The sequence below is a fragment of the Coregonus clupeaformis genome, chromosome 15, assembly GCF_020615455.1.
Source record: "Coregonus clupeaformis isolate EN_2021a chromosome 15, ASM2061545v1, whole genome shotgun sequence".
In the NCBI taxonomy this organism is placed as follows: Eukaryota; Metazoa; Chordata; class Actinopteri; order Salmoniformes; family Salmonidae; genus Coregonus; species Coregonus clupeaformis.
In genome coordinates this window covers 15856593-15879269 of record NC_059206.1, presented here as the reverse complement: position 1 = coordinate 15879269, position 22677 = coordinate 15856593, and the positions used below count along the sequence as shown (strand labels likewise).

Genomic DNA, 22677 nt, shown 5'->3' with positions numbered 1-22677 from the left:
GAAGCACAGAATCATCAAGAATGTCATTGTATGCTGTAGTGTTAAGATTTCCTTCACTGGAACTAAGGCGCCTAGCCCGAACCATAAACAACAGCCCCAGACCATTATTCCTCCTCCACCAAACTTTACAGTTGGTACTATACATTGGGGAAGGTAGCGTTCTCCTAGCATCTGCCAAACCCAGATTTGTCCGTCGGACTGCCAGATGGTGAAGCGTGATTCATCACTCCAGAGAACGCTTTTCAAATCAAATCAAATCCAATTGTATTTGCCACATGCGCCGAATACAACAGGTGTAGACATTACCGTGAAATGCTTACTTACAGCCCTTAACCAACAATGCATTTATTTTTTTATAAAAAAGTAAAATAAAACAACAAAAAAGAGCAGAAGTAAAATAAAATAACAGTAGGGAGGCTAGATACAGGGGGGTACAGGTGCAGAGTCAATGTGCGGGGGCACCGGCTAGTTGAGGTAGTTGAGGTAATATGTACATGTGTGTAGAGTTAAAGTGACTATGCATAAATCATTAACAGAGTAGCAGCAGCGTAAAAAGATGGGGTGTGGGTGGCAGTGCAAGTAGTCCGGGTAGCCATGATTACCTGTTCAGGAGTCTTATGGCTTGGGGGTAGAAGCTGTTGAGAAGCCTTTTGGACCTAGACTTGGTGCTCCGGTACCGCTTGCCGTGCGGTAGCAGAGAGAACAGTCTATGACTAGGGTGGCTGGAGTCTTTGACCATTTTGAGGGCCTTCCTCTGACACCGCCTGGTATAGAGGTCCTGGATGGCAGGAAGCTTGGCCCCAGTGATGTACTGGACCGTACGCACTACCCTCTGTAGTGCCTTGCGGTCGGAGGCCGAGCAGTTGCCATACCAGGCGGTGATGCAACCAGTCAGGATGCTCTCGATGGTGCAGCTGTAGAACTTTTTGAGGATCTGAGGACCCATGCCAAATCTTTTCAGTCTCCTAGGCTTTGTCGTGCCCTCTTCACAACTGTCTTGGTGTGTTTGGACCATGATAGTTTGTTGGTGATGTGGACACCAAGGAACTTGAAGCTCTCAACCTGTTCCACTACAGCCCTGTCGATGAGAATGGGGGTGTGCTCAGTCCTCTTTTTTTTCCTGTAGTCCACAATCATCTCCTTTGTCTTGGTCACGTTGAGGGAGAGGTTGTTATCCTGGCACCACACGGCAAGGTCTCGGACCTCCATCCCTATAGGCTGTCTCATTGTTGTCGGTGATCAGGCCTACAGCTGTTGTGTCGTCGGGAAACTGAATGATGCTGTTGGAGTCGTACCTGGCCATGCAGTCATGGGCGAACAGGGAGTACAGGAGGGGACTGAGCACGCACCCCTGAGGGGCCCCTGTGTTGAGGATCAGTGTGGCAGATGTGTTGTTACCTACCATTACCACCTGGGGGCGGCCCGTCAGGAAGTCCAGGATCCAGTTGCAGAGGGAGGTGTTTAGTCCCAGGATCCTTAGCTTAGTGATGAGCTTTGAGGGCACTATGGTGTTGAACGCTGAGCTGTAGTCAATTAATAGCATTCTCACGTAGGTGTTCCTCTTGTCCAGGTGGGAAAGGGCAGTGTAGAGTGCAATAGAGATTGCATCATCTGTGGATCTGTTGGGGCGGTATGCAAATTGGAGTGGTTCTAGGGTTTCTGGGATAATGGTGTTGATGTGAGCCATGACCAGCCTTTCAAAGCACTTCATGGCTACAGACGTCAGTGCTATGGGTCAGTAGTCATTTAGGCAGGTTATCTTAGTGTCCTTGGGCACGGGACTATGGTGGTCTGCTTGAAACATGTTGGTATTACACATGTTGAAAATGTCAGTGAAGACACTTGCCAGTTGGTCAGCACGTGCTCGGAGTACACATCCTGGTAATCCGTCTGGACCTGCGGCCTTGTGAATGTTGACCTGCTTAAAAGTCTTACTCACATCGGCAACGGAGAGCGTGATCACATATTCATTCGGAACAGCTGGTGCTCTCATGCTTGCGTCAGTGTTGCTTGCCTCGAAGCGAGCATAGAAGTGGTTTAGCTCGTCTGGTAGGCTTGTGTCACTGGGCAGCTCATGGTTGTGCTTCCCTTTGTAGTCTGTAATAGTTTTCAAGCCCTGCCACATCCGATGAGCGTCAGAGCCGGAGTAGAGTGTTGGAGGCTATTTTGAAAGCGGCAGCTCTACCCTTTAGCTCAGTGCGGATGTTGCCTGTAATCCATGGCTTCTTGTTGGGGTATGTACATACGGTCAGTGTGGGGACGACGTCATCGATGCACTTATTGATGAAGCCAGTGACTGATGTGGTGTACTCCTCAATGCTATCTGAAGAATCCCGAAACATGTTCCAGTCTGTGCTAGCAAAACAGTACTGTAGCTTAGCATCTGCGTCATCTGACCACTTTTTTATTAACCGAGTCACTGGTGCATCCTGCTTTAGTTTTTCCTTATAAGCAGAAATCAGGAGCATAGAGTTATGGTCAGATTTGCCAAATGGAGGGCGAGGGAGAGCTTTGTATGCGTCTCAGTGTGTGGAGTAAAGGTGGTCTAGAGTTTTCTTTCCACTGGTTGCACATTTAACATGCTGGTAGAAATTAGGTAGAACGGATTTAAGTTTCCCTGCATTAAAGTCCCCGACCACTAGGAGCGCTGCCTCTGGATGAGCGTTTTCCTGTTTAGTTATGGCCTTATACAGCTCATTGAGTGCAATCTTAATGCCAGCATTGGTTTGTGGTGGTAAATAGACAGCTATGAAAAATATAGATGAAAACTCTCTTGGTAAATAGTGTGGTCTACAGCTTATCATAAGATACTCTACCTCAGGCGAGCAAAACCTCGAGACTTCCTTAGTATTTGATTTTGAGCACCAGCTGTTGTTTACAAATATACACAGACCGCCACCCCTTGTCTTACCGGAGTCAGCCGTTCTAACCTGCCGATGTAGCGTATATCCCGTCAGCTGTATGTTGTCCATGTCGTCGTTCAGCCACAACTCGGTGAAACATAAGATATTACAGTTTTTAATGTCCCGTTGGTAGGATAACCGTAATATTAGGTAATCTAATTTATTTTCAAATGATTGAACATTGGCTTATAGGATTGATGGAAGAGGCAGTTTACTCGCTCACCGTCGGATCCTTACAAGGCACCCCGACCTACGTCCATGATACCTCTGTCTCTTTCTCCTGCGAATGACGGGGATTCTGGCCTTTTTATTTTATTATTTTACCTTTACTTAACCAGGTAAGCCAGTTGAGAACGAGTTCTCATTTACAACTGCGACCTGGCCAAGATAAAGCAAAGCAGTGCGATAAAAACAACAACACAGAGTTACATATGGGGTAAAACAAAACATAAAGTCAAAAATACAACAGAAAAAATATATACAGTATATACAATATGGTGCAGTCGTCCTGTCCCCTTTGCAGAAAAGCATCCCCAAAGAATGATGTTTCCACCTCCATGCTTCACGGTTGGGATAGTGTTCTTGGGGTTGTACTCATCCTTCTTCTTCCTCCAAACACGGCGAGTGGAGTTTAGACCAAAAAGCTCTATTTTTGTCTCATCAGACCACATGACCTTCTCCCATTCCTCCTCTGGATCATCCAGACGGTCATTGGCAAACTTCAGACGGGCCTGGACATGCGCTGGCTTGAGCAGGGGGACCTTGCGTGCGCTGCAGGATTTTAATCCATGACGGCGTAGTGTGTTACTAATGGTTTTCTTTGAGACTGTGGTCCCAGCTCTCTTCAGGTCATTGACCAGGTCCTGCCGTGTAGTTCTGGGCTGATCCCTCACCTTCCTCATGATCATTGATGCCCCACGAGGTGAGATATTGCATGGAGCCCCAGACCGAGGGTGATTGACCGTCATCTTGAACTTCTTCCATTTTCTAATAATTGTGCCAACAGTTGTTGCCTTCTCACCAAGCTGCTTGCCTATTGTCCTGTAGCCCATCCCAGCCTTGTGCAGGTATACAATTTTATCCCTGATGTCCTTACACAGCTCTCTGGTCTTGGCCATTGTGGAGAGGTTGGAGTCTGTTTGATTGAGTGTGTGGACAGGTGTCTTTTATACAGGTAACGAGTTCAAACAGGTGCAGTTAATACAGTTAATGAGTGGAGAACAGGAGGGCTTCTTAAAGAAAAACTAACAGGTCTGTGAGAGACGGAATTCTTACTGGTTGGTAGGTGATCAAATACTTGTCATGCAATAAAATGCAAATTAATTACTTAACAATCATACAATGTGATTTTCTGGATTTTTGTTTTAGATTCCGTCTCTCACAGTTGAAGTGTACCTATGATAAAAATTACAGACCTCTACATGCTTTGTAAGTAGGAAAACCTACAAAATCGGCATTGTATCAAATACTTGTTCTCCCCACTGTATATGGGGCTTTGGTGACAAAACGGATGGCACTGTAATAGACTACATCCAATTTGCTGAGTAGTGTTGGAGGCTATTTTGTAAATGACATCGCCGAAGTCAAGGATCGGTAGGATAGTCAGTTTTACGAGGGCATGTTTGGCAGCATGAGTGAAGGAGGCTTTGTTGCGAAATAGGAAGCCGATTCTGGATTTAACTTTGGATTGGAGATGCTTAATGTGAATCTGGAAGGAGAGTTTACCGTCTAACCAGACACCAAGGTATTTGTAGTTGTCCACATACTCTAGGTCAGACCCGTCGAGAGTAGTGATTCTAGTCGGGTGGGCGGGTGCCAGCAGCGTTCGATTGAAGAGCATGCATTTAGTTTTACTTGTGTTTAAGAGCAGTTGGAGGCTACAGAAGGAGTGTTGTACGGCATTGAAGCTCGTTTGGAGGTTTGTTAACACAGTGTCCAATGAAGGGACAGATGTATACAAAATGGTGTCGTCTGTGTAGAGGTGGATCTGAGAATCACCAGCAGCAAGAGCGACATCATTGATATACACAGAGAAAAGAGTCGGCCCAAGAATTTAACCCTGTGGCACCCCCATAGAGACTGCCATAGGTCCAGACAACAGGCCCGCCGATTTGACACATTTAACTCTATCTGAGAAGTAGTTGGTGAACCAGGCGAGGCAGTCATTTGAGAAACCAAGGCTATTTAGTCTGCCAATAAGAATGCGGTGGTTGACAGAGTCGAAAGCCTTGGCCAGGTCGATGAAGAAGGCTGCAGAGTACTGTCTATTATCGATCGCGGTTATAATATCGTTTAGGACGTTGAGCGTGGCTGAGATGCACCCATGACCAGCTCGGAAACCGGATTGCATAGCGGAGAAGGTACGGTGTGATTGTTAACTTGGCTTTCAAAAACGTTCTAAAGGCAGGGCAGGATGGATATAGGTCTGTAACAGTTTGGATCTAGAGTGTCACCCCCTTTGAAGAGGGGGATGACCGCGGCAGCTTTCCAATCTCTGGGGATCTCAGACGTTACGAAAGAGAGGTTGAACAGGCTAGTAATAGGGGTTGCGACAATTTCGGCAGCTAATTTTAGAAAAAAGCCCAGCTGATTTGTAGGGGTCCAGATTTTGCAGCTCTTTCAGAACATCAGCTGTCTGAATTTGTGTGAAGGAGAAGCGGGGGGGCATGGGCAAGTAGCAGCGGAGGGTGCAGAGCTGGTGACCGGGGTAGTGGTAGCCAGGTGGAAAGGTGATAGTGTTTCCTAGCCTCAGTGCAGTGGGCAGCTGGGAGGAGGTGCTCTTATTCTCCATGGACTTTACAGTGTCCCAAAACTTTTTGGAGTTAGTGCTACAGGATGCACATTTCTGTTTGAAAAAGCTAGCCTTTGCTTTCCTAACTGCTTGTGTATATTGGTTCCTAACTTCCCTGAAAAGTTGCATATAATAATAATAATATAATAGGTCATTTAGCAGACGCTCTTATCCAGAGCGACTTACAGGAGCAATTAGGGTTAAGTGCCTTGCTCAAGGGCACATCGACAGATTTTTCACCTAGTCGGCTCGGGGATTAGAACCAGCGACCTTTCGGTTACTGGCACAATGCTCTTAACCACTAAGCTACCTGCCGCCCTGTATCCTGGGGGGCTATTCGATGCTAATGCAGTACGCCACAGGATGTTTTTGTGCTGGTCAAGGGCAGTCAAGTCTGAGGAGAACCAAGGGCTATATCTGTTCTTAGTTCTGAATTTTTTGAATGGGGCATGCTTATTTAAGATTGAGAGGAAAGCACTTTTAAAGAACAACCAGGCATCCTCTACTGACGGAATGAGATCGATATCCATCCAGGATACCTGGGCCAGGTCAATTAGGAAGGCCTGCTCGCTAAAGTGTTTTAGGGAGCGTTTGACAGTGATGAAGGGTGGTCGTTTGACCGCGGACCCGTTACAGACGCAGGCAATAAGGCAGTGATCGCTGAGATCCTGGTTGAAGACAGCGGAGGTGTATTTAGAGGGTAAGTTAGTCAGGATGATATCTATAAGGGTGCCCATGTTTACGGATGTAGGGTTGTACCTGGTAGGTTCCTTGATAATTTGTGTGAGATTGAGGGCATCTAGTTTGGATTGTAAGATGGCCGTGGTGTTAAGCATATCCCAGTTTAGGTCACCAAGCAGTACGAACTCTGAGGATAGATGGGGGGCAATCAATTCACATATGGTGTCCAGGGCACAGCTGGGGGCTGAGGGGGGTCTGTAGCAAGCGGCAACAGTGAGAGACTTATTTCTGGAAAGGTGGATTTTTAGAAGTAGGAGCTCAAACTGTTTGGGCACAGACCTGGATAGTATGATAGAGCTCTGCAGGCTATCTCTAAAGTAGATTGCAACTCCACACCCTTTGGCAGTTCTATCTAGACGGAAAATGTTGTAGTTGGGGATGAACATTTCTGAATTTTTGGTGGCCTTCCTAAGCCAGGATTCAGACACTGCTAGAACATCAGGGTTGGCGGAGTGTGCTAACGCAGTGAATAACTCAAACTTAGGGAGGAGGCTTCTGATGTTAACATGCAAAAAACCAATGCTTTTACGGTTACAGAAGTCAACAAATGATAGCTCCTGGGGAGTAGGAGTGATACTGGGGGCTGCAGGGCCTGGGTTAGCCTCTGCATCACCAGAGGAACAGAGGAGGACTAGAATAAGGATACGGCTAAAGGCTTTAAGAACTGGTCTTCTAGTGCGTTGGGTACAGAGAGTAAAGGGGGCAGATTTCCGGGCGTTGTAGAATAGATTCAGGGCATTATGTACAGACAAGGAGATGGAAGGATATGAGTACAGTGGAGGTAAACCTAAGCGTTTGGTAACAATGAAAGAGATAGCATCACCGGAGGCACCGATTGAGCCGGTCTCCGCGTGTATGGGGGGTGGAACAAAGGAGCTATTTGAGGCAGTTTGAGAGGGACTTGGGGCTTTACAGTGCAATTGTATAATAAGAACTAACTGGAACAGCAATAGGCAAGGCATATTGACATGGGAGAGAGGCATAAAGCAATCACAGGTGTTATTCGAGAGAGCTAAGACAACAACTGGTAATGGCGATGAAAGTTTGGGCTGAGGCTAAACAGATCAACAAGACAGGGTACCGTGTAAAGGAACAGTCCAGCAGGCATCAGCTGTGCAGCTGAGTGATCATAAGGTCCAGTGAACAGCAATATGTGAGTCCGAGAGCAGTTCGAATTGGTGCTACAGCACAGGCTAGCAGGAAGCATGGCTGTTGTTTGCGTGTGCTAGCGGGCCGGAGCTAGCAGATGGATCTTCGTGGTCTTCGCAACGGGACTGGTGTCTGTAGGATATCCTTTGCATCCGACTCGTAGAACAAAAAATGGCCGTCCAATACGAGGTGAGTAATCGCTGTCCTGATATCCAGAAGCAATTTTTGGTTATAAGAGACGATGGCAGAAACATTAATAATAGAATAAATTACCAATAACGCGAAAGAACACACATTGGTTAGAGGGCTGTAAAACGGCAGCCATCTTCTCCAGCGCCATCATTCCATTGCTCCGGAGTCCAATGGCGGTGAGCTTTACACCACTCCAACCGATGCTTGGCATTGTGCATGGTGATCTTAGGCTTGCGTGCGGCTGCACGGCCATGGAAACCGATTTCCTGAAGCTCCCGACAAACAGTTATTTTGCTGACGTTGCTTCCAGTTCTTAAGCACTCGGCGGTCCCGTTCTGTGAGCTTTTGTGGCCTACCACTTTGCGGCTGAGCCGTTGTTGCTCCTAGACGTTTCCACTTCACAATAACAGCACTTACAGTTGACCGGGGCAGCTCTAGCAGGGCAGAAATGTGACGAACTGACTTGTTGGAAAGGTGGCATCCTATGACTAGGCTAATAATATAGCCTAAATAATAAATGTTTGTTCCTTCTTAGGCTCCCTGTCTGGCTCCTGACCTATTTAGAGTGTTTATATGCTGTTTTTTGTGATTTTCTTTTCTCCTCAGCTTTGGACATGCAGTGCACCTCGCAAAAGTCATTCCTTGTTATAAAATTATCAACTTTACCCTGTTTATCTAAAAACGACCATATACTGTACACTGATTGTTTAAAGCAAAACTACCTAAACTATTGCTGATGGTGAACCTGAACAATCCAAATAACATCTATTGTAAGCCCCGTTCAGCGGGTAGCCTTTAGCCAGATGAGAGTTGTGTCTCCAGTAGCTTACTTTTATTCCGGTAAAATGCTGAAGGTGCGGGGCAGATGTGCAAGATCTGGAACAGGCCACATACCTCATGTTGGTCAGCTTGCGAATGGGCACAGTGTGCAGTTTGACTAGGATACTGATATTCCCTGGGGTTGTTTGGCATACAAAATCACTTGTAGATCAATTACTTTCAACACAGTTACATTATTAGTTCGACACTTAAGGAGAGGAAGCATCAGTTTGGCCGGGGGGGCTTTACTTGGCTCATCGCGCCCTAGCGACTCCTTGTGGCGGGACGGGTGCCTGCAGGCTGACCCCGGTCGGCAATTGAACTGTGTTTCCTCCGACACATTGGTGCGGCTGGCTTACGGGTTAAGCTGGCGGGTGTTAAGGAGCGCGGTTATGCGGGCCATCCTCCCCTCAATATGGTGCAGTCGTCCTGTCCCCTTTGCAGAAAAGCATCCCCAAAGAATGATGTTTCCACCTCCATGCTTCACGGTTGAGATGGTGTTCTTGGGGTTGTACTCATCCTTCTTCTTCCTCCAAACACGGCGAGTGGAGTTTAGACCAAAAAGCTCTATTTTTGTCTCATCAGACCACATGACCTTCTCCCATTCCTCCTCTGGATCATCCAGACGGTCATTGGCAAACTGTGTTTCCTCCGACACATTGGTGCGGCTGGCTTACGGGTTAAGCTGGCAGGTGTTAAGGAGCGCGGTTAGGCGGGTCATGTTTCGGAGGACACATGACTCCACCTTCGCCTCTCCCGAGCCCGTTGGGGAGTTGCAGCGATGAGACAAGATCGAAATTGGGGAGAAAAAGGGGGGTAAAATACTAAAAATATTATCCTAATGGTCCAATATGCAGAAATCGCTCTGCCATTTCTTGGTGGCAAAAATTATAATAGTTAGCCTAATTTCAGTTTATGTGACAAACCCGCTGTGAAATATATTTTCACTAACCAAAAATATTGTATTTTCAGCTGTTTGAAGCTGGTGTACAAAACTGAAAGTTAAAGACGCAAAAAGGAAACTTAAGAACAGGAAGCATAGAAATAGCGCACATACAAGAGATCTAGTGCTTCTTAGACTTGCTTTCAATGAGAATGACAGATCTATAACTCACATTTCTATGTGAATTTGGTCGGGTTGCCCCCAAAAAGTTACATACAGTGGGGAAAAAAAGTATTTAGTCAGCCACCAATTGTGCAAGTTCTCCCACTTTAAAAAAATGAGAGAGGCCTGTAATTTTCATCATAGGTACACGTCAACTATGACAGACAAAATGAGAAAAACAAATCCAGAAAATCACATTGTAGGATTTTTCATGAATTTATTTGCAAAGTTCAAACAGGTGCCATTAATACAGGTAACGAGTGGAGGACAGAGGAGCCTCTTAAAGAAGAAGTTACAGGTCTGTGAGAGCCAGAAATCTTGCTTGTTTGTAGGTGACCAAATACTTATTTTCCACCATAATTTACAAAAAAATTCATAAAAAATCCTACAATGTGATTTACTGGATTTGTTTTTCTCAATTTGTCTGTCATAGTTGACGTGTACCTATGGTGAAAATTACAGGCCTCTCTCATCTTTTAAGTGGGAGAACTTGCACAATTGGTGGCTGACTAAATACTTTTTTCCCCCACTGTATTGCAGCTTTAAAGATATGTGGGTTTTTAGTAACAGAATGACAAGACATTAGGCAATATTTCTTAAATATTATTTTTGCAAAACTAAACATAAATGTTGATATTAGTTGGCAGGGGTCTTTACTTCAACATGATTGTGTTTTGATGTATTTCTAATACCTTTTAAGACTTTTTCTACTACAGGACCCCTTTTCCATCTGTTTGACCAGAAATCAAAGCCTTTGCTTATTCCACATTTTTATGATAGAAAATGTTTGAAAATGTATCTATGCCTTAATAAAAATTAACAAAAATACACTCTTAGCTTTCATTTGACACAAAATGTTGTGCTTTTTACCTGGAAATGTCCTCATGCAAAACTGCACCTTGAAATATCGCTGTGTTGATGAGAATCAAATCAAATCAAATGTTATTTGCCACATGTGCCGAATACAACAGGTGTAGACATTACAGTGAAATGCTTACTTAACCAACAATGCATTTTTAATTTTAATTTTTGTTGTACTTTTTTAAAGAATAAAAGCAAATAACTAAAGAGCAGCAGTAAAATAACAGTAGGGAGGCTATATACAGGGGGGGTACCGGTGCAGAGTCAATGTGCGGGGGCACCGGCTAGAATGTTGGTCTGTATAGGGTCGCAAATGTTAAAACACTTCAAACACCTCAGCAAATTTATTTTCCCAGTGACCACAGTTGAGACAGAAATAAAAGGCCTAGATGCAGCCGTGCAGTATAACAAACAGAAAACTCATCCTCAGAGGGAAATGCCACGCTACTGACGTTTATCACTGTGGTTCCTACTTTCACTTGTTGTTTACACGACTGCTTTAGGATAAACCTTCCAATTACTGTCTACTGTCTGCTGAGGAAGAGATGCCAGTCTACTCTCTGCTGAGGAAGAGATGCCAGTCTACTTACTGTCTGCTGAAGAAGAGATGCCAGTCTACTGTGCTGAGGAAGAGATGCCAGTCTACTTACTGTCTGCTGAGGAAGAGATGCCAGTCTACTGTCTGCTGAGTAAGAGATGCCAGTCTACTGTCTGCTGAGGAAAAGATGCCAGTCTACTGTCTGCTGAGGAAAAGATGCCAGTCTGCTGAGGAAAAGATGCCAGTCTACTGTCTGCTGAGGAAGAGATGCCAGTCTACTGTCTGCTGAGTAAGAGATGCCAGTCTACTGTCTGCTGAGGAAAAGATGCCAGTCTACTGTCTGCTGAGGAAAAGATGCCAGTCTGCTGAGGAAAAGATGCCAGTCTACTGTCTGCTGAGGAAGAGATGCCAGTCTACTGTCTGCTGAGGAAAAGATGCCAGTCTACTGTCTGCTGAGGAAAAGATGCCAGTCTACTGTCTGCTGAGGAAGAGATGCCAGTCTACTGTCTGCTGAGGAAAAGATGCCAGTCTACTGTCTGCTGAGGAAAAGATGCCAGTCTGCTGAGGAAAAGATGCCAGTCTACTGTCTGCTGAGGAAGAGATGCCAGTCTACTGTCTGCTGAGGAAGAGATGCCAGCTACGCTCTTCCACTGTTTCATCCTGCCTCTCTCTCTCCCCCTCTCTCTCCCCAACCCCCTCTCTCTCCCCCCACCCCCTCTCGCTCCCCCTCTCTCTCTCCCCCTCTCTCTCTATCCCTCCCTCTCCCCCACTCTATAACTCCCTCCTTTCCTCCATTGTACGCTCTCCCAATCTCCCCCTCCCAACCACTAACTTATTCTACGTTCCAATATACATACTAGCATGCCCAATGCATTAGAACAGGCAATACATTGGGCATGCATTCTACGAGGTTTGCTGGTGTAGATATTGGAACCGAGCCTTATTAGTCTCTTGAGCAAACATGACCCCCTTCCCCTGTAAGTGAATAGGAATAAAGCAGGCCCCATGTAGCGGGCGGCAGCAGCCGATTGAGATGTAAATGCTGCCTCCTTTTGCCATGACTCTGATTAACTCTCCCTCAGTTAATAGTTTCCCTGTTAACAAAGAGCACCCCCCCCCCCGTTTGTGTGTGTGTGTGTGTGGCAGGTCCTACTCAGGATAAAATAAGGCTTTAGCCTTTGCTGGAGGCTGGACAAGGACAAGGACGCTCTACAGAGAAAGGATTGAGGGACAGAGAATGTAGAAAGAGAGAGAGAGAGAGAGAGAGAGAGAGAGAGAGAGAGAGAGAGAGAGAGAGAGAGAGAGAGAGAGAGAGAGAGAGAGAGAGAGAGAGAGAGAGAGAGAGAGAGAGAGAGAGAAATAGCAGAATCAAAAGAGTACAGGAAGTGTTTTTGTGGTTTGAGGTTTGCCAAAAATAGGGGAATTGTCATTGTGCTGTAGCAACAGAGTTAGGTAGTAAGTCTATGTTACTAGCGTAAATCCCTAACATTTACCATAGTCTACATTAGGCTGCTTTGCTAGCATAATTGAAATCAATGCAAAAATGCATGATAATTAGCTAAAGTGTGTGCAATGGGAAGGAAGTATTAGTTACTCCAAGAGCTTGTGGCTTGAGGAGGCATGATTACGATATGGTGGTCTAGCCCAGTTCATATCATTGCTTAAGATCAAAACAATCTTGTAATATGATCACATAATTCAATATCTACACCTCTCTCTTTCACACTGACGCACACTAATGCAGTCGCAAAGACACTAAATGCACTCTTGCACCATTTTTCCCAGGCGAACACATGTACAAACACACACCTCTTTCACCCACACACACACCTCTGTCACACACACACCTCTCTTAGTCATACACTCACACCACACACACACACACACACACACACACACACACACACACACACACACACTTTAACACCCACTACATCCACCAACTGTAATATATCCAATACACTCACCAAAAAAAACACACACACACACACCTCTCTCTGACTCACACCACACACTTTAACACCCACTACATCCACCAACCCACAAACACACAGACTCTAATATAGCCAATACACTCACCAAAAACACACACACACACCTAATACTGGGTGATGGACACACTCATGCACCCACACAGATACACACACTGCGGACAGGTCAGTTCATGCTGACCATATCCAATTGACATCACGCATTCATCCCTATATGTATATACACCAAGTGTATATACAGGTTGTGTTTTCTCTAGCAGGAGGTAAGCTTGGCTTCTTATATGGTGTTGAGTAAAGCTTAAACCATGTATTTAGATTGTAGGTAGGTAGGTATTGTAGTTAGATATTGTAGGTAGTTTATTTAGGTAGTTATTGTAGGTAATTATAGGTAATTATTGTAGGTAAGTATTGTATTCGAGTGAGCCCGGCGAAGCACGAGGCTAGCTAACCTAGCGGGTAGCTACTGGTAACTTTTAGCAACGGTGGATAGTTGTTTCCAATGTTATTTCACGCTTAAGAGTACCTGTAATTAAGCCAGCTAGCTACCTACCATTCAGCTGTTTTTCTAACCTCATTATCTGAAGCATTAACGTTAGGTAGTTAGTAGCTAGTGTACTTAATTACAGCTACTGATTGCAGAAAACCACCCAGACAGCTGGCGTCGGGTAAGTTTGGCTTTATGCATAGCTTGGGCTTTGTCGAGTAAGGCTTAAACTATGTATTTAGATTGTAGTTGGGTATTGTAGCTAGGCATCGTGGGTTGTTGTGGGTAGTTGTTGTATGACGCTGTTTTTCAAACAAAGTCAACACAGCAGCCATTGCTAGCTAGCCAACACTACCAGCTAGCTGTACTGTAGTAGCTAAATACAATATCTTTGTGCTAGCTAGCCAACGTTTAATTATTGCTGCGTTATGAAAGAACTAGACACGGACACGAATTATCTGTTTAGTGTGTTAACACACTATTGGTAGTTTGTTGTAACCAAGTATTGGTGCTAAACTGTGTGTTATTGGATGCTAGCATGCTAGTTAGCTATGGCGTCATAGTTAGTTAGCTGAATAAAGTAAGTGAGTCTATTCCTTGAAACATTGAACCCCTGTAGTTTACAACAATTCTAATTTCTAAAGTGGAAGTTGGGAGAGTTTTATTCGGGTGGTTCAGTGAAACAATTATAGTTTCTGAGGTGGAAGTTGGGAGAGTTATATTTTTTTTTGGTGAGGGAGGCCCTGCTCTCTCCTTTCCCAGATGTTTAGTTCATTTCATTCCGATCTCCTCTGCATTATTGTAGCCATCTGCTACAGCCTGTCAACTATGCCTCTGCCTATCCCTGTTCTCTCCTCTCCGCACAGGCTACACAAACGCCTCACACCGCGTGGCTGCTGCCTCTCTAACCTGGTGGTCCCTGCACGCACCACACACCTGGAGTTCCAGGTCTCAGGCAGCCTCTGGAACTGCCGTTCTGCTGCCAACAAGGCTGACTTCATCCCAGCCTATGCTACCCTCCAGTCCCTCGACTTCCTGGCGCTGACGGAAACATGGATTACCACTGAAAACACTGCTACTCCTACTGCTCTCTCCTCGTCGGACCATGTGTTCTCGCATACCCCGAGAGCATCTGGTCAGAGGGGTGGTGGCACAGGAATCCTCATCTCTCCCAAGTGGTCATTCTCAATTTTTCCCCTAACCCATCTGTCTATCTCCTCATTTGAATTCCACGCTGTCACAGTCACTAGCCCATTTAAGCTTAATATCCTTGTCATCTATCGCCCTCCAGGTTCCCTTGGAGAGTTCATCAATGAGCTTGACGCCTTGATAAGTTCCTTTCCTGAGGATGGCTCACCCCTCACAGTTTTGGGGGATTTCAACCTCCCTACGTCTACATTTGACTCATTTCTCTCTGCCTCCTTCTTTCCACTCCTCTCCTCTTTTGACCTCACCCTCTCACCGTCCCCCCCTACTCACAAGGCAGGCAATACGCTTGACTTCATCTTTACTAGATGTTGCTCTTCTACTAATCTCACTGCAACTCCCCTCCATGTCTCCGACCACTACTTTGTATCATTTTCTCTCTCGCTCTCCTCCAACACTACTCACTCTGCCCCTACACAGATGGTAACGCGCCGCCGCAACCTTCGCTCTCTCTCTCCCACTACTCTCTCCTCTTCCATCCTATCATCTCTTCCCTCTGCTCAATCCTTCTCCCTCCAATCTCCTGATTCTGCCTCCCTCAACCCTCCTCTCCTCCCCTTTCTGCATCCTTTGACTCCTGTCCCCCTATCCTCCCGGCCGGCTCGGTCCTCCCCTCCAGCTCCGTGGCTTGATGACTCATTGCGAGCTCACAGAACAGAGCTCCGGGCAGCTGAGCGGAAATGGAAGAAAACTAAACTCCCTGCCGACCTGGCATCTTTTCCTCCCTCCTCTCTACATTTTCTTCATCTGTTTCTGCTGCTAAGGCCACTTTCTACCACTCTAAATTCCAAGCATCTGCCTCTAACCCTAGGAAGCTCTTTGCCACATTCTCCTCACTGCTGAATCCTCCCCCCCCCACCCCCCTCCTCCCTCTCTGTGGATGACTTCGTCAACCACTTTGAAAAGAAGGTTGACGACATCCGATCCTCGTTTGTTAAGTCTAATGACACTGCTGGTCCTGCTCACACTGCCCTACCCTATGCTTTGACTTCTTTCTCCCCTCTCTCTCCAGATAAAATCTTGCGACTTGTGACTGCAGGCCGCCCAACAACCTGCCCGCTTGACCCCATCCCCTCCTCTCTTCTCCAGACCATCTCCGGTGACCTTCTCCCCTACCTCACCTCGCTGATCAACTCATCCTTGACCGCTGGCTATGTCCCTTCCGTCTTCAAGAGAGCGAGAGTTGCACCCCTTCTCAAAAAACCAACACTCGATCCCACTGATGTCAACAACTACAGACCAGTATCCCTTCTTTCTTTTCTTTCCAAAACTATTGAGCGTGCCGTCTTTAGCCAACTCTCTTGCTATCTCTCTCAGAATGACCTTCTTGATCCAAACCAGTCAGGTTTCAGGACTGGTCATTCAACTGAGACTGCTCTTCTCTGTGTCACGGAGGCTCTCCGCACTGCTAAAGCTAACTCTCTCTCCTCTGCTCTTGTCCTTCTAGACCTGTCTGCTGCCTTTGATACTGTGAACCATCAGATCCTCCTCTCCACCCTCTCCGAGCTGGGCATCTCCGGCGCGGCTCACTCCTGGATTGCGTCCTACCTGACCGGTCGCTCCTACCAAGTGGCGTGGCGAGAAGCTGTCTCCGCACCACGTGCTCTCACCACTGGTGTCCCCCAGGGCTCAGTTCTAGGCCCTCTCCTTTTCTCCCTATACACCAAGTCACTTGGCTCTGTCATATCCTCACATGGCCTCTCCTATCATTGCTACGCTGACGATACACAACTAATCTTCTCCTTTCCCCCTTCTGATAACCAGGTGGCGAATCGCATCTCTGCATGTCTGGCAGACATATCAGTATGGATGACGGATCACCACCTCAAGCTGAACCCTGGCCAGACGGAGCTGCTCTTCCTCCCGGGGAAGGACTGCCCGTTCCATGATCTCGCCATCACGGTTGACAACTCCGTTGTGTCCTCCTCCCAGAGTGCGAAGAGCCTTGGCGTGACCCTGGACAACACCCTGTCGTTTTCCGCTAACATCAAGGCGGTGACCCGATCCTGCAGGTTCATGCTCTACAACATTCGGACAGTACGACCCTGCCTTACACAGGAAGCGGCACAGGTCCTAATCCAGGCACTGGTCATCTCCCGTCTGGATTACTGCAACTCGCTGTTGGCTGGGCTCCCTGCCTGTGCCATTAAACCCCTACAACTCATCCAGAATGCCTCAGCCCGTCTGGTGTTCAACCTTCCCAAGTTCTCTCACATCACCCCGCTCCTCCGCACACTCCACTGGCTTCCAGTTGAAGCCCGCATCTGCTACAAGACCATGGTGCTTGCCTATGGAGCTGTGAGGGGAACGGCACCTCCGTACCTTCAGGCTCTGATCAGTCCCTACACCCAAACGAGGGCATTGCGTTCATCCACCTCTGGCCTGCTGGCTCCCCTTCCTCTGCGGAAGCATAGTTCCCGCTCAGCCCAGTCAAAACTGTTCGCTGCTCTGGCACCCCAATGGTGGAACAAGCTCCCTCACGACGCCAGGACAGCGGAGTCACTCACCACCTTCCGGAGACATTTGAAACCCCACCTCTTTAAGGAATACCTGGGATAGGATAAAGTAATCCTTCTACCCCCCCCCCAAAAAAAAAATAAAAAAAAAAAAATGTAAATTGGTTATCCCACTGGCTATAGGGTGAATGCACCAATTTGTAAGTCGCTCTGGATAAGAGCGTCTGCTAAATGACGTAAATGTAAAAAAAAATGTAAGTCTGGAACCAACAGGACCCTGAACAGCTTCTAACCCCAAGCCATAACACTGCTAAATAGTTAGTTAAATAGTTAACCGAATAGCTACCCGGACTATCTGCATTGATCCTTTTTGCACTCACTTTTTTGACTCAACACACACTCTGCTGCTACTGTTTATTATCTGTCACTTTATTCCTAGTTATATGTACATATCTACCTCAACTACCTCGTACCCCTGCACATCGACTCAGTACTGGTACCCCGTGTAAATATCCTAGTTATCATTACTCACTGTGTATTTACTATTATAAATGTGTGTTTTACTTTTCGATTATTTCTCTATTTTCTTTCTCTCTGCATTGTTGGGAAGGGCCCGTGAGTAAGCATTTCACTGTTAATCTACATCTGCTGTTTACGAAGCATGTGACGCATAAAATTTGATTTGATAGGCTGTTCTGAAATTGACAACTGTGTCAAATCATTTATTTAGCCAGGTCACCTGCACTACGTGCCCACCACTGTCTGATACAGGATGAAGTTACGCAAAGAGAGTCTTCTGAACTCATGTTCACTTTCTCTTTGAGCAGCATCTGAAAAAAGATCTGTCCTCAAGACTTTTGGTCTTTGAATCACATAATTTTTGCTGACTTGTAATCTATGGGGTCAAAGACAGCAATCTTTAAGTCATACTACATATTCTCAATTGGATTGAGGTCTGGGCTTTGACTAGGCCATTCCAAGACATTTAAATGTTTCCCCTTCAACCACTCAAGTGTTGCTTTAGCAGTATGCTTAGGGTCATTGTCCTGCTGGAAGGTGAACCTCCGTCCCAGTCTCAAATCTCTGGAAGACTGAAACAGGTTTCACTCAAGAATTTCCCTGTATTTAGCGCCATCCATCATTCCTTCAATTCTGACCAGTTTCCCAGTCCCTGCCGATGAAAAACATCCCCACAGCATGATGCTGCCACCACCATGCTTCACTGTGGGGATGGTTTTCTCGGGGTGATGAGAGGTGTTGGGTTTGCACCAGACATAGCGTTTTCCTTGATGGCCAAAAAGCTCAATTTTAGTCTCATCTGACCAGAGTACCTTCTTCCATATGTTTGGGGTCTCCCATATGGCTTTTGGCTAACACCAAACGTGTTTGCTTATTTTTTCTTTAAGCAATGGCTTTTTTTCTGGCCACTCTTCCGTAAAGCCCAGCTCTGTGGAGTGTATGGCTTAAAGTGGTCCTATGGACAGATACTCCAATTTCCACTGTGGAGCTTTGCAGCTCCTTCAGGGTTATCTTTGGTCTCTTTGTTGCCTCTCTGATTAATGCCCTCCATGCCTGGTCCATGAGTTTTGGTGGGCGGGACTCTCCTGGCAGGTTTGTTGTGGTGCCATATTCTTTCCATTTTTTAATAATGGATTTAATGGTGCTCCGTGGGATGTTCAAAGTTTCTGATATTTTTTTATAACCCAACCCTGATCTGTACTTCTCCACAACTTTGTCCCTGACCTGTTTGGAGAGCTCCTTGGTCTTCATGGTGCCGCTTGCTTGCTTGCACGCACCACTTTTCCGTTATTTATTTTTTAGAATATTTTGAAACAAGTTATTTTTTTCATTTCACTTCACCAATTTGGACTATTTTGTGTATGTCCATTACATGAAATCCAAATAAAAATCCATTTAAATTACAGGTTGTAATGCAACAAAATAGGAAAAACGCCAAGGGGGATGAATACTTTTGCAAGGCACTGTATGTCAACATCCACGACCACAATGAAACACAAACCAGCTGTTGTTGACATAAGCCTTCGTAAAATGCTTACACATTCCTTATAAACACGTTATGTATGGCATATGACTGTGATAGTTACACAGTGGCCATAGAAGTTGTGATAACAACAAAAACACCCACCAACCCCATTCAACCTCACAGAGGAAGACGCTGCATTCGACCCCAGTTGGATGTGCAAGGGTTAAAAGTAATTGTTTACACGTGTGAAATACATAGATTAACATATAAATAATCAGCGGTTATGTAAGTGATCAACAAATTTGCTGTACATTTCTATGTGAATATACCACAACGTGGGGGGTGTGATAAGCTAGTGTTGTTTTCTATGACAAGGACTGTGGTATAAGCCGTCATAACACATACACTACCGGTCAAAAGTTTTAGAACACCTACTCATTCAACGGTTTTTCTTTATTTGTCCTATTTTCTACATTGAAAAACCCTTGAATAAGTAGGTGTTCTAAAACTTTTTACCGGTAGTGTACATTACACACAAACTCTAGCTTCAAACCTCCCTAATGTTACTGCTTTCGTCTAAGCTGTCACATGATATAAAGCCATTGTCAAGGTTGTAGAGAGGCATTTAGTGCCAAACCTCTCATTTTTATGAAGAGCATGAGAAGGCCCGGGGTGGCAATAAAACGCAGTTTTAGAATCAAACATTACAGACACACAATCCATGTGGTGTAAATCACCAATCTGTTTTGATACTGGAAGTGATAACGTCTATTTCGGAAACAAGTCAGACCCAAACACAAGAGGTCTTTAATAGTTCATTCAATGGCACAATGTTTTTTATTCTGTCACCATTCCCACTTGTTTACAATTTGCCTTTATGAATGGAAAGCATTTATATGGCCCCACTGGGCAAAAACTTGACATATCAAATTTCACCTAAACTCCATTCATATTCAACGGCAGACTCAGTACATTGAAAAACATTAAATATGGACTTACCAGAGCCAGCGGTTCCAGGATGGGTAACCTCCAGGTACACCTCAAAAGTGGCCTCTGGGTTGTCCCTGTAATAGAGGTCAAAGGTCAGCCTCTAGTCTCCCTAGAACTGCACGTCAAATGTGTTTCACTGCAACCAGACCTAAATGCTCTTCAGTGACAAATGGTTGTTACAGACGCTACACAAAACTCTGACATTTAATACAATTTGATAACATTTCAAAACAGCTATAGTCTGTGTGTGGGTGAAAAGTATTGAATAGAAATCTTATCAAAACGTATCAAATGTTTGCTTGATAATGTAACCACAATCTCAATTTGAGTACACAGGCTGGTTGCATATACTGTATGATCAGTCAGCGTTTTAATTTTTTACTTCCTCTAAATACTACAACGGTAAGGAAGTGATATCACAGGCCTATTACCGTCAGCAACGCAGGCTATTAATGTCCTTCTCCCCCCACATTTTAACAGTAGCCATAACCCAACTAAATAGAAAACAGGTTTCGCATATGTCTCATTCACGTTGTAACATTATATGGCTATAGGTAAGGTGTCCAATCAAAAATCCATATTTTGATCAATGGTTAAAATAATATGTTAATTGTGTAGATAGTCCTCTAAGAACACCAATGGGATAAACCTCAAATCTGGAAAATAGCATTGTGTCAGCTAAGCTGGATGCTGTGCAAGATTTAAGGCTACCTGACAGGCTTACCATTGAACTCCTCATTTTTCTTCTCCAATCCGGAGGAAGTAAAACAATATAGAGGTAAGATAGATTTCAATTTTGGGACATGACATGTAGAATGTTCATACTTTAGTATACGCTGGTCATATTAATGCGAAGTTCCTGTTCTTTTTTGAAGACTTCTCACAAAAACAATGAAATGTCAACGGAGCACTGAGCATACCACAAGCTTTTTATTTTCAAAGCCTTTTATATTTAATTCAGCTCGTGTCATGCCGCTTTTGCTATTTGCAACCCGCGGAAACGACTTGGAAGACAACAACCACAAAATGTAAAATCCTCAAAAGTTTTGGTGAGAAAGCTGCACCGCTCTGTCAACAGAGCTTGTGCTTATTATCGGATGTATTAGGTAACAAAATTCGACTTTTTGATATAATGCTGATGATACGTTAGAGAAAGACCCTACTGAACGATTCAGAACACAAAGAATCAGATTTGCCTTGGTAAAATGTATTTTATAACATAAGGAAGTTAAATGTAATCAACAAAGAGCGTTTTCTCCCACTCTGGGCATAGTGGGTGGACACCCTAACATAGGACACAATGGCATCACTTTTACAGGGAACTATCTTTCACAGTGAAGGAAGAAGGGTAGGGGAAGTGTTTTGTTGGTCACTTGCCATTGAAATTGAAAATATAGCACAGTAGGCCTTTAGAGCAAATAATACAAGAGGGGGGAAATAGCCTAAGATTAAGTGTACTTTCAGTAACATAATACTTCACAGATGCCATAAAACTACCACTGTAACATTGTGTTCTAATAAGAGGCAAAGAAACTTTGGTTTTCAAAAAACATCATGCCTTTTGGATTTTTAACACAAGACACTGATATCTTTAACAGAAATAAGGACACTGTTGTAACACGACAGTTATTGTTTTACTACCATTGGTTGAGTTTGGTGCATGCCTATGCTACTGTAAATCAACGGACAGGTCATTGAGTAGTCTATTCATACTGCATCGGAAAAGACAAAAATAATTAAAGTTACAGGTCACCTACATGGCTGCCACACATAGGCTAGGCTACTGTAGCCTATTGTACCGGAAGCACAATGTAAAGTTTCCCGTATCCATTTCAGTGATACATGACAAGCAATACAATGTAGCAATAGTAGCTGGCATCATTTTAATGACGCGCGGAACGGCTAGAGTTTATAACATTGTATCAATACGCCAAAACGTCGGTTCATGGGCATGTTCCAATACATTGCACTCATTCCATCCACAGAACATTTGCCCTGTAGGCATGGATGTGGTGTCCGCCTCAAATGTTTACATTCCCTTCCATACATTGTCGTGGGCTAGACAGCGGGACATATTGAGAAAACAGAGATGTGTGCATATCCATAGTTGAGTTCTCGGCATACAGTATGTGTGACATACTCTCTTTGATGAGCAAATATTACTATTTTTCATGAAATGCTCAGTGATCCGGTTAACAAGTCCTTCAGTCTGTCGCAACAAGTCCGGGCCTTGCACTGCCTCTCTCTCCCTCCTTCTTAACTCGCGCAAACAATGTAGCCTATTCGCATTTGGGAAGCAAGGGAAAGGAAAAAAATTAATGGCTCTTACTTGATACGGGACCCCATTTGTATTTCTCACAGTGTCCAAGTCTAGTGTCGTTGATATGGGGCGTTGACCCGTTTTTCGAGGGCTATTTTTCTGATAGCCCGTCAGAAGGTCCTGGGTATCGCCATGGTCTCCTCGAGC

At 45.1% G+C, this 22677-nt stretch overlaps 1 protein-coding gene across 3 annotated transcripts in view; it reads right to left on the bottom strand.

Annotated features, from left to right (window-relative positions):
- LOC121582028 (DENN domain-containing protein 1A) overlaps nucleotides 1-22677 on the bottom strand; it is a 168440-nt gene extending 145763 nt beyond the window's left edge. For all 3 annotated transcript variants that reach the window (XM_041897530.2, XM_041897533.2, XM_045225006.1), the window contains exons 1-2: nucleotides 22540-22677; nucleotides 20220-20284 (exon numbers count right to left, since the gene is read on the bottom strand). In XM_041897530.2, coding sequence (XP_041753464.1) covers nucleotides 20220-20284; nucleotides 22540-22556 — 82 coding nt within the window. In that variant the 5' untranslated portion in view covers nucleotides 22557-22677. The remainder of the gene's footprint in view (nucleotides 1-20219; nucleotides 20285-22539) is intronic.